Genomic DNA, 12,500 nt, shown 5'->3' with positions numbered 1-12,500 from the left:
CCCTACACCCCCTCCCTATCTCTGTAACCTCCTCCAGCACCCCCTACACCGCCTCCCTATCTCTGTAACCTCCTCCAGCCCCCCTACACCCCCTCCCTATCTCTGTAACCCCCTCCAGCCCCCCCTACACCCCCTCCCTATCTCTGTAACCCCCTCCAGCCCCCCTACACCCCCTCCCTATCTCTGTAACCCCCTCCAGCCCCCCCTACACCCCCTCCCTATCTCTGTAACCCCCTCCAGCCCCCCTACACCCCCTCCCTATCTCTGTAACCTCCTCCAGCCCCCCTACACCCCCTCCCTATCTCTGTAACCCCCTTTGAGTATATGACGCCCCCCTGTGGAATTATCTGCGGCGGCCATTTTGTTTGCGGCCTACATCCAGAATTAGCCAAATTGAAGCCTCCCCCATGACACTAAACCACACACCCAGCAAATTAAAACACAATAACTTACGCCATTCATTCCGATTGTCAACTCTTTCCATTCCTTGGAGTGCAAGGATTTGGGATCAAGCTTTGAAAAAAACGGAACGGGAGAAATTAAATTGTCAATTCCCTTAAATCTCGCCGCTTGCTGTTGTGAGACGGGTGGTACGGTGGCACAGCGGGTGCGCACTGCTGCCTCACAGCGCCAGGGTCCCGGGTTCGGGTCCGGGTTCAATTCAGTCTCGGACCTGTGCCGAGTTCTCCCCTTGTCTGTGTCTGGGTAACCCGGATTCCCCCACAGTCCAAAGATGTGGTAGGTTAGGGTGGATTGGCCGTGCTAAATTGTCCCTCAGTGTCCCAAAGATGTGTAGGTTAGGGTGGATTGGCCATGCTAAATTGTCCCTTAGTGTCCAAAGATGTGTAGGTTAGGGTGGATGGCCATGCTAAATTGTCCCTTAGTGTCCAAAGATGTGTAGGTTAGGGTGGATTGGCCATGCTAAATTGTCCTTTAGTGTCCAAAGATGTGTAGGTTAGGGTGGATTGGCCATGCTAAATTGTCCCTTAGTGTCCAAAGATGTGTAGGTTAGGTGGATTGGGCCATGCTAAATTGTCCCTTAGTGTCCCAAAGATGTGTAGGTTAGGGTGGATTGGCCGTGCTAAATTGTCCCTTAGTGTCAAAGATGTGTAGGTTAGGTGGATTGGCCATGCTAAATTGTCCCTTAGTGTCCAAAGATGTGTAGGTTAGGGTGGATTGGCCGTGCTAAATTGTCCCGTAGTGTCCAAAGATGTGTAGGTTAGGGTGGATTGGCCGTGCTAAATTGTCCCTTAGTGTCCAAAGATGTGTAGGTTAGGGGTGGATTGGCCGTGCTAAATTGTCCCTTAGTGTCCCAAAGATGTGTAGGTTAGGGTGGATTGGCCGTGCTAAATTGTCCCTTAGTGTCCCAAAGATGTGGAGGTAGGGTGATTGGCCATGCTAAAGTGTCCCTTAGTGTCCAAAGATGTGTAGGTTAGGGTGGATTGGCCGTGCTAAATTGTCCCGTAGTGTCCAAAGATGTGTAGGTTAGGTGGATGCCGTTGCTAAATTGTCCTTAGTGTCCAAAGATGTGTAGGTTAGGGTGGATTGGCCGTGCTAAATTGTCCCGTAGTGTCCCAAAGATGTGTAGGTTAGGGTGGATTGGCCGTGCTAAATTGTCCTTAGTGTCCAAAGATGTGTAGGTTAGGGTGGATTGGCCGTGCTAAATTGTCCCGTAGTGTCCCAAAGATGTGTAGGTTAGGGTGGATTGCGTGCTAAATTGTCCCGTAGTGTCCCAAAGATGTGTAGGTTAGGGTGGATTGGCCGTGCTAAATTGTCCCTTAGTGTCCAAAGATGTGTAGGTTAGGGTGGATTGGCCATGCTAAATTGTCCCTTAGTGTCCAAAGATGTGTAGGTTAGGGTGGATTGGCCGTGCTAAATTGTCCCGTAGTGTCCCAAAGATGTGTAGGTTAGGGTGGATTGGCCGTGCTAAATTGTCCTTAGTGTCCAAAGATGTGTAGGTTAGGGTGGATTGGCCATGCTAAATTGTCCCTTAGTGTCCAAAGATGTGTAGGTTAGGGTGGATTGGCCGTGCTAAATTGTCCCGTAGTGTCCCAAAGATGTGTAGGTTAGGGTGGATTGGCCGTGCTAAATTGTCCCGTAGTGTCCCAAAGATGTGTAGGTTAGGGTGGATTGGCCGTGCTAAATTGTCCCGTAGTGTCCCAAAGATGTGTAGGTTAGGGTGGATTGGCCGTGCTAAATTGTCCCTTAGTGTCCAAAGATGTGTAGGTTAGGGTGGATTGGCCGTGCTAAATTGTCCCGTAGTGTCCCAAAGATGTGTAGGTTAGGGTGGATTGGCCGTGCTAAATTGTCCCTTAGTGTCCAAAGATGTGTAGGTTAGGGTGGATTGGCCGTGCTAAATTGTCCTTAGCGTCCAAAGATGTGTAGGTTACCCAGGAGTGAGTTACAGAGGAGAATCAAAGTATCGTGAATGTAGCCCCCAATCCATCACCCAAACCAGCCTCCCATCCATTGACTCTGTCTACACTTCCCGGCTGCCTCGGGGAAAAGCAGCCGGTATAATTAAGGACCGCCCCCCCCACACACCCCGGACATTCTCTCTTCCACCTTCTTCCGTCGGGGAAAAAGATACAAAAGTCTGAGGTCCCGTACCGACCGACTCAAGAACAGCTTCTTCCCTGCTGCTGTCAGACTTTTGAATGGACCTACCTCGCATTAAGCTGATCTTTCTCTACACCCTCGCTGTGACTGTAACACTACATTCTGCACCCTCTCCTTTCCTTCTCTATCAACGTTATGCTTTGTCTGTACAGCGCGCAAGAAACAATACTTTTCACTGTATCCCCATACACGGGACAATAATAAATCAAATCAAATCCTTTTCATTCTCCCCTCTGTACTGACCCTCCCACAGTGCGGCGCTCCCTCAGCACTGACCCTCCCCACAGTGCGGCGCTCCCTCAGCACCGACCCTCCCACAGTGCAGCGCTCCCTCAGCACCGACCGTCCCACAGTGCGGTGCTCCCCTCAGCACCGACCCTCCCACAGTGCGGGACTCCCTCAGCACCGACCCTCCACAGTGCGGACTCCCTCAGCACCGACCCTCCCACAGTGCGGGACTCCCTCAGCACCGACCTCCACAGTGCGGCGCTCCCTCAGCACCGACCCTCCCACAGTGCGGGACTCCCTCAGCACCGACCCTCCCACAGTGCGGGACTCCCTCAGCACCGACCCTCCCCACAGTGCGGGACTCCCTCAGCACCGACCCTCCCACAGTGCGGCGCTCCCTCGGCACCGACCCTCCCCACAGTGCGGACTCCCTCAGCACCGACCCTCCCACAGTGCGGGACTCCCTCAGCACCGACCCTCCCACAGTGCGGGACTCCCTCAGCACCGACCCTCCCACAGTGCGGCGCTCCCTCAGCACCGACCCTCCCACAGTGCGGGACTCCCTCAGCACCGACCCTCCCACAGTGCGGGACTCCCTCAGCACCGACCCTCCCACAGTGCGGGACTCCCTCAGCACCGACCCTCCCACAGTGCGGCGCTCCCTCGGCACCGACCCTCCCCACAGTGCAGGACTCCTCACTCTGTGTAAGGTTGAGATGTTGTTCTGTCGGTGCGGTGGAAAGTTCTCAGTTTCTCTCAATGCCCCATTGTTCCAGGAAACCTCTCTATTTATAACTGCGGTCAGACAACTCCGAGAAACAGGTGGAAGGTCAGTTAAACTGCCTGATACATGGAGAGAGAGAGAGAGAGAGAGACAGAGAGAGAAGGAGAGACAGAGAGAGAGAGGGAGAGAGAGAGACAGAGAGAGAGAGGAGAGGGAGAGAGAGAGACAGAGAGAGAGAGAGAGACAGAGAGAGAGAGAGAGAGACAGAGAGAGAGACAGAGAGACAGAGAGAGAGAGAGAGACAGAGAGAGAGACAGAGAGAGAGAGAGAGAGAGACAGAGAGAGAGACAGAGACAGAGAGAGAGAGAGAGACAGAGAGAGAGAGACAGAGAGAGACAGAGAGAGAGAGAGAGACAGAGAGACAGAGAGAGAGAGAGAAGGAGAGACAGAGAGAGAGAGAGAGGGAGAGAGACAGAGAGAGAGAGAGACAGAGAGAGACAGAGAGAGAGAGAGACAGAGAGAGAGAGAGAGAGAGAGACAGAGAGAGAAGAGAGAAGAGAGAGACAGAGAGAGAGAGAGAGAGAGGGAGAGAGAGAGGGAGAGAGAGAGAGAGACAGAGAGAGAGAGAGACAGAGAGAGAGACAGAGAGAGAGAGGGGAGAGAGAGACAGAGACAGAGAGAGAGAGAGACAGAGAGAGAGAGAGAGAGAGACAGAGAGAGAGAGAGAGAGGGAGAGAGAGAGGGAGAGAGAGAGAGAGACAGAGAGGGGGAGAGGGAGAGGGGGAGAGGGATTCAGACGGTGTCACTGACCTCACCCAGATCTGTGCCTTGTTGAGGAGATGGTCACTGCCATATTCCTGACTGGGTTTGGAGGAGGTTCGATAGTCATGTTGTTGCCATAACACAACCCTGAGAGACTGAGCTCCATCCAATTGGATATCTATTTCCTGTTGGGAATTCGAGGGGTACAGTTCGAGAGGAGCCGGAGAAAGAGAGACACTGGGAACATCTACTCCCATCCCAATACCAATCCCAATCCCAAACTCAATCCCACCCCCAAAGCCACTCCCAAACCAAATCCCAATCCCAAACCCATCCAATCCCAATCCGAAACTCAATCCCACCCCCAAACCCACTCCCAAACCAAATCCCAATCCCAAACCCATCCAATCCCAATCCTAAACTCAATCCCACCCCCAAACCCACTCCCAAACCAAATCCCAATCCCAAACCCATCCCAATCCCAATCCCAAACTCAAACCCACCCCGAAACCCACTCCCAAACCAAATCCCAAACCCAAACCCATCCCAATCCAATCCTAAACCCAAACCCAAATTCAATCCAAAACCCCAAACCCAATAAAAACCTGCGACTCAATCAGACGTCCAGAGTGAATGTGTGTGGGGACAGTGTAGAGGAAGCTTTACTCTGTATCTAACCCCGTGCTGTCCCTGTCCTGGGAGTGTTTGATGGGGGACAGTGTAGAGGAGCTTTACTCTGTATCTAACCCCGTGCTGTACCTGTCCTGGGAGTGTTTGATGGGGGGGACAGTGTAGAGGGAGCTTTACTCTGTATCTAACCCCGTGCTGTACCTGTCCTGGGGGTGTTGATGGGGGGACAGTTTAGAGGGAGCTTTACTCTGTATCTAACCCCGTGCTGTACCTGTCCTGGGAGTGTTTGATGGGGGGGACAATGTAGAGGGAGCTTTACTCTGTGTCTAACCCTGTTCTGTACCTGTCTGGGAGTGTTTGATGGGGGGACAGTGTAGAGGGAGCTTACTCTGTATCTAACCCCGTGCTGTACCTGTCCTGGGAGTGTTTGATGGGGGGACAGTGTAGAGGGACTTAACTCAGAATATATCGAAAAGTCTCACCTCCTCCCACATGGGAATTGTTACTTGGTTTAAGACATTTGTTTGAGCTTTCTTCTCAAAATAACCATTTGTATCTGCTTCAAAAGTGCAGTAAACATCTTACAGAGAAAAACAGAAATATGAAATGTTAGATACACTGTCCTTTCCCCACTCTGGGACCGGGAATCACAGTGCGTTAGATACACTGTCCTTTTCCCCACTCTGGGACCGGGTATCACAGTGCGTTAGATACACTGTCCTTTCCCCCACCCTGGGACCGGGTATCACAGTGCGTTAGATACACTGTCCTTTCCCCCACTCTGGGACCGGGTATCACAGTGCGTTAGATACACTGTCCTTTCCCCTCTCTGGGACCGGGTGTCACAGTGCGTTAGATACACTGTCCTTTCCCCCACTCTGGGACCGGGTATCACAGTGCGTTAGATACACTGTCCTTTCCCCTCTCTGGGACCGGGTGTCACAGTGCGTTAGATACACTGTCCTTTCCCCCACTCTGGGACCGGGAATCACAGTGCGTTAGATACACTGTCCTTTCCCCACTCTGGGACCGGGTATCACAGTGCGTTAGATACACTGTCCTTTTCCCCCACTCTGTGACCGGGAATCACAGTGCGTTAGATACACTGTCCTTTCCCCACTCTGGACCGGGTATCACAGTGTGTTAGATACACTGTCCTTTCCCCCCTCTGGGACCGGGTGTCACAGTGCGTTAGATACACTGTCCTTTTCCCCACTCTGGGACCGAGTGTCACAGTGCGTTAGATACACTGTCCTTTCCCCCTCTGGGACCGGGTGTCACAGTGCGTTAGATACACTGTCCTTTTCCCACTCTGGGACCGGGTGTCACAGTGCGTTAGATACACGGTCCTTTCCCCCTCTCTGGGACCGGGTGTCACAGTGCGTTAGATACACGGTCCTTTCCCCCTCTCTGGGACCGGGTGTCACAGTGCGTTAGATACACTGTCCTTTCCCCCTCTCTGGGACCGGGTGTCACAGTGCGTTAGATACACTGTCCTTTCCCCCTGTCTGGGACCGGGTGTCACAGTGTGTTAGATACACTGTCCTTTCCCCCTCTCTGGGACCGGGTGTCACAGTGCGTTAGATACACTGTCCTTTCCCCCCTCTCTGGACCGGGTATCACAGTGCGTTAGATACACTGTCCTTTCCCCTGTCTGGGACCGGGTGTCACAGTGTGTTAGATACACTGTCCTTTCCCCCTCTCTGGGACCGGGTGTCACAGTGCGTTAGATACACTGTCCTTTCCCCCACTCTGGGACCGGGTATCACAGTGTGTTAGATACACTGTCCTTTCCCCCTCTCTGGGACCGGGTGTCACAGTGCGTTAGATACACTGTCCTTTCCCCCTCTCTGGGACCGGGTGTCACAGTGCGTTAGATACACTGTCCTTTCCCCCACTCTGGGACCGGGTGTCACAGTGTGTTAGATACACTGTCCTTTCCCCCTCTCTGGGACCGGGTGTCACAGTGCGTTAGATACACTGTCCTTTCCCCCCTCTGGGACCGGGTATCACAGTGCGTTAGATACACTGTCCTTTCCCCCACTCTGGGACCGGGTGTCACAGTGCGTTAGATACACTGTCCTTTCCCCCCTCTCTGGACCGGGTGTCACAGTGCGTTAGATACACTGTCCTTTCCCCCTGTCTGGGACCGGGTGTCACAGTGCGTTAGATACACTGTCCTTTCCCCCACTCTGGGACCGGGTGTCACAGTGCGTTAGATACACTGTCCTTTCCCCCCTCTCTGGGACCGGGTATCACAGTGCGTTAGATACACTGTCCTTTCCCCTGTCTGGGACCGGGTGTCACAGTGTGTTAGATACACTGTCCTTTCCCCCCTCTCTGGGACCGGGTGTCACAGTGCGTTAGATACACTGTCCTTTCCCCCTGTCTGGGACCGGGTGTCACAGTGCGTTAGATACACTGTCCTTTCCCCCCTCTCTGGACCGGGTATCACAGTGCGTTAGATACACTGTCCTTTCCCCCTGTCTGGGACCGGGTGTCACAGTGTGTTAGATACACTGTCCTTTCCCCCCTCTCTGGGACCGGGTGTCACAGTGCGTTAGATACACTGTCCTTTCCCCTGTCTGGACCGGGTGTCACAGTGCGTTAGATACACTGTCCTTTCCCCCACTCTGGGACCGGGTGTCACAGTGCGTTAGATACACTGTCCTTTCCCCCCTCTCTGGGACCGGGTATCACAGTGCGTTAGATACACTGTCCTTTCCCCCCTCTGGGACCGGGTGTCACAGTGCGTTAGATACACTGTCCTTTCCCCCTCTGGGACCGGGTATCACAGTGCGTTAGATACACTGTCCTTTCCCCTCTGGGACCGGGTGTCACAGTGCGTTAGATACACTGTCCTTTCCCCCTCTGGGACCGGGTGTCACAGTGCGTTAGATACACTGTCCTTTCCCCCCCTCTGGGACCGGGTGTCACAGTGCGTTAGATACACTGTCCTTTCCCCCACTCTGGGACCGGGTATCACAGTGCGTTAGATACACTGTCCTTTCCCCCTCTCTGGGACCGGGTGTCACAGTGCGTTAGATACACTGTCCTTTCCCCCTCTCTGGGACCGGGTGTCACAGTGCGTTAGATACACTGTCCTTTCCCCCCTCTCTGGGACCGGGTGTCACAGTGCGTTAGATACACTGTCCTTTCCCCCTCTGGGACCGGGTGTCACAGTGCGTTAGATACACTGTCCTTTCCCCACTCTGGGACCGGGTATCACAGTGCGTTAGATACACTGTCCTTTCCCCCCTCTCTGGGACCGGGTGTTACAGTGCGTTAGATACACTGTCCTTTCCCCACTCTGGGACCGGGTATCACAGTGCGTTAGATACACTGTCCTTTCCCCCACTCTGGGACCGGGTATCACAGTGCGTTAGATACACTGTCCTTTCCCCTCTCTGGGACCGGGTATCACAGTGCGTTAGATACACTGTCCTTTCCCCCACTCTGGGACCGGGTATCACAGTGCGTTAGATACACTGTCCTTTCCCCACTCTGGGACCGGGTATCACAGTGCGTTAGATACACTGTCCTTTCCCCCACTCTGGGACCGGGAATCACAGTGCGTTAGATACACTGTCCTTTCCCCACTCTGGGACCGGGTATCACAGTGTGTTAGATACACTGTCCTTTCCCCCCTCTGGGACCGGGTGTCACAGTGCGTTAGATACACTGTCCTTTTCCCCACTCTGGGACCGAGTGTCACAGTGCGTTAGATACACTGTCCTTTCCCCCTCTGGGACCGGGTGTCACAGTGCGTTAGATACACTGTCCTTTTCCCCACTCTGGGACCGGGTGTCACAGTGCGTTAGATACACGGTCCTTTCCCCTCTCTGGGACCGGGTGTCACAGTGCGTTAGATACACGGTCCTTTCCCCCTCTCTGGGACCGGGTGTCACAGTGCGTTAGATACACTGTCCTTTCCCCTCTCTGGGACCGGGTGTCACAGTGCGTTAGATACACTGTCCTTTCCCCCTGTCTGGGACCGGGTGTCCAGTGTGTTAGATACACTGTCCTTTCCCCCTCTCTGGGACCGGGTGTCACAGTGCGTTAGATACACTGTCCTTTCCCCCTCTCTGGGACCGGGTATCACAGTGCGTTAGATACACTGTCCTTTCCCCCTGTCTGGGACCGGGTGTCACAGTGTGTTAGATACACTGTCCTTTCCCCCTCTCTGGGACCGGGTGTCACAGTGCGTTAGATACACTGTCCTTTCCCCCACTCTGGGACCGGGTATCACAGTGTGTTAGATACACTGTCCTTTCCCCCTCTCTGGGACCGGGTGTCACAGTGCGTTAGATACACTGTCCTTTCCCCCTCTCTGGGACCGGGTGTCACAGTGCGTTAGATACACTGTCCTTTCCCCCACTCTGGGACCGGGTGTCACAGTGTGTTAGATACACTGTCCTTTCCCCCCTCTCTGGGACCGGTGTCACAGTGCGTTAGATACACTGTCCTTTCCCCCCCTCTGGGACCGGGTATCACAGTGCGTTAGATACACTGTCCTTTCCCCCACTCTGGGACCGGGTGTCACAGTGCGTTAGATACACTGTCCTTTCCCCCCTCTCTGGGACCGGGTGTCACAGTGCGTTAGATACACTGTCCTTTCCCCCTGTCTGGGACCGGGTGTCACAGTGCGTTAGATACACTGTCCTTTCCCCCACTCTGGGACCGGGTGTCACAGTGCGTTAGATACACTGTCCTTTCCCCCCTCTCTGGGACCGGGTATCACAGTGCGTTAGATACACTGTCCTTTCCCCCTGTCTGGGACCGGGTGTCACAGTGTGTTAGATACACTGTCCTTTCCCCCCTCTCTGGGACCGGGTGTCACAGTGCGTTAGATACACTGTCCTTTCCCCCTGTCTGGGACCGGGTGTCACAGTGCGTTAGATACACTGTCCTTTCCCCCCTCTCTGGGACCGGGTATCACAGTGCGTTAGATACACTGTCCTTTCCCCCTGTCTGGGACCGGGTGTCACAGTGTGTTAGATACACTGTCCTTTCCCCCCTCTCTGGGACCGGGTGTCACAGTGCGTTAGATACACTGTCCTTTCCCCCTGTCTGGGACCGGGTGTCACAGTGCGTTAGATACACTGTCCTTTCCCCCACTCTGGGACCGGGTGTCACAGTGCGTTAGATACACTGTCCTTTCCCCCTCTCTGGGACCGGGTATCACAGTGCGTTAGATACACTGTCCTTTCCCCCTCTGGGACCGGGTGTCACAGTGCGTTAGATACACTGTCCTTTCCCCCTCTGGGACCGGGTATCACAGTGCGTTAGATACACTGTCCTTTCCCCCTCTGGGACCGGGTGTCACAGTGCGTTAGATACACTGTCCTTTCCCCCCTCTGGGACCGGGTGTCACAGTGCGTTAGATACACTGTCCTTTCCCCCCCTCTGGGACCGGGTGTCACAGTGCGTTAGATACACTGTCCTTTCCCCCACTCTGGGACCGGGTATCACAGTGCGTTAGATACACTGTCCTTTCCCCCTCTCTGGGACCGGGTGTCACAGTGCGTTAGATACACTGTCCTTTCCCCCTCTCTGGGACCGGGTGTCACAGTGCGTTAGATACACTGTCCTTTCCCCCCTCTCTGGGACCGGGTGTCACAGTGCGTTAGATACACTGTCCTTTCCCCCTCTGGGACCGGGTGTCACAGTGCGTTAGATACACTGTCCTTTCCCCCACTCTGGGACCGGGTATCACAGTGCGTTAGATACACTGTCCTTTCCCCCCTCTCTGGGACCGGGTGTTACAGTGCGTTAGATACACTGTCCTTTCCCCCACTCTGGGACCGGGTATCACAGTGCGTTAGATACACTGTCCTTTCCCCCACTCTGGGACCGGGTATCACAGTGCGTTAGATACACTGTCCTTTCCCCCCTCTCTGGGACCGGGTGTTACAGTGCGTTAGATACACTGTCCTTTCCCCCTCTGGGACCGGGTGTCACAGTGCGTTAGATACACTGTCCTTTCCCCACTCTCTGTCACTTACTGATTGGCTGAGTGAACCCGGAGATCGAGTGGATCTTAAGACTGATTGTCCCGCGCAGAGTTCTCTCCTCTGGTTCTGGAAAGGTGTAAATTGCATCGGGGTCAATGCATTGGATGTGAAACCTTCCCTCCTGCTGCCCAAATCCCCCTCCACCCTCAACCTCACCTCTTTACTCCCTTGTCAGCGCACTCACTCTCCCGTTTCCCGCCTTCCCCTCTCCTCAGCCATTCCGCACCCCCATCCCAACTGCGTCCATCTCCCTCCTTCTCAATCCACACCACCTCGCTGTTTCTTCAAGTTTCTCGGTGTCCCAGATCACCTGTCCTGGTTCCCCCCACAACGCTGACACTATAGTTAAGAAAGCCCCACCAACGCCTCTACTTTCTCAGAAGACTAAGGAAATTTGGCATGTCCGCTCCGACTCTCACCAACTTTTACAGATGCCCCATAGAAAGCATTCTCTCTGGTTGTATCACAGCTCGGTCTGGGCTCCTGCTCTGCCCAAGACCGCAAGGAACTACAAAAGGGTGGTGAATGTAGCCCCCAATCCATCACACAAACCAGCCTCCCATCCATTGACTCTGTCTACACTTCCCGCTGCCTCGGGGAAAAGCAGCCGGGATAATTAACGACCCCCCCACCCCACCACACACCCCGGACATTCTCTCTTCCACCTTCTTCCGTCGGGGAAAAAGATACAAAAGTCTGAGGTCCCGTACCGACCGACTCAAGAACAGCTTCTTCCCTGCTGCTGTCAGACTTTTGAATGGACCTACCTCGCATTAAGCTGATCTTTCTCTACACCCTCGCTGTGATTGTAACACTACATTCTGCACCCTCTCCTTTCCTTCTCTATCAACGGTATGCTTTGTCTGTGTAGCGCGCAAGAAACAATACTTTTCACTGTATCCCCATACACGTGACAATAATAAATCAAATCAAATCCATTTCCTTCTCCCCTCTGTACTCTATGAACAGTCCAACTCACCTCATTTCAAAGCCAAAACACTCCAGCCCTGGCTAGCACCCTGGTGAATCCCCTCGACACTCTCTCTTTCCCTCTCTCCTTCCCACATCCTTCCGATAATGTGGCGACCAGAACTGCACACCGTACTCTCATAGTGGCCTCACCGGTATTTGATACAACTCTCACCGTAGCCCTCCCTGGTCTTAGATCCAATGCTTTGACGAATAAAGACAAGTATCCCTTCTCAAACCACAATCATCTTCCTGCCCAAGGCTTTATCGACCAGCAAGACAATTTTCCAACTCTTTGGTTCAGCTAATTTATCAGTGTCACAAGTGGGCTCACCTTTACACTGCAGTGAAGTTACTGTGAAAATCCCCAAGTTGCCACACTCCGGCGCCTGTTCGGGTTACACTAAGGGACAATTTAGCACGGCCAATCCACCCTAACCTACACATCTTTGGACACTAAGGGACAATTTTAGCATGGCCAATCCCCCCTAACCTACACATCTTTGGACACTAAGGGACAATTTAGCATGGCCAATCCCCCTAACCTACACATC

The 12,500-nt window shown here is 53.7% G+C and overlaps 1 protein-coding gene across 1 annotated transcript in view; it reads right to left on the bottom strand.

Annotated features, from left to right (window-relative positions):
- LOC145340237 (active breakpoint cluster region-related protein-like) overlaps positions 1-11,043 on the bottom strand; it is a gene marked incomplete at its 5' end in the record, with an annotated part of 23,785 nt that extends 12,742 nt beyond the window's left edge. The window contains 4 exons of the mRNA XM_080184682.1: positions 454-513; positions 4,387-4,518; positions 5,446-5,543; positions 10,969-11,043. Of these exons, the coding sequence (XP_080040808.1) occupies positions 454-513; positions 4,387-4,518; positions 5,446-5,543; positions 10,969-11,043 (365 nt within the window). The remainder of the gene's footprint in view (positions 1-453; positions 514-4,386; positions 4,519-5,445; positions 5,544-10,968) is intronic.
- Between the last annotated feature and the right edge of the window lie 1,457 nt (positions 11,044-12,500).

The sequence above is a fragment of the Carcharhinus amblyrhynchos genome, unplaced genomic scaffold (genome assembly GCF_965287045.1).
Source record: "Carcharhinus amblyrhynchos unplaced genomic scaffold, sCarAmb.v2.hapA scaffold_861, whole genome shotgun sequence".
NCBI lineage: Eukaryota > Metazoa > Chordata > Chondrichthyes > Carcharhiniformes > Carcharhinidae > Carcharhinus > Carcharhinus amblyrhynchos.
This window is presented reverse-complemented; position numbering and strand designations above follow the sequence as displayed.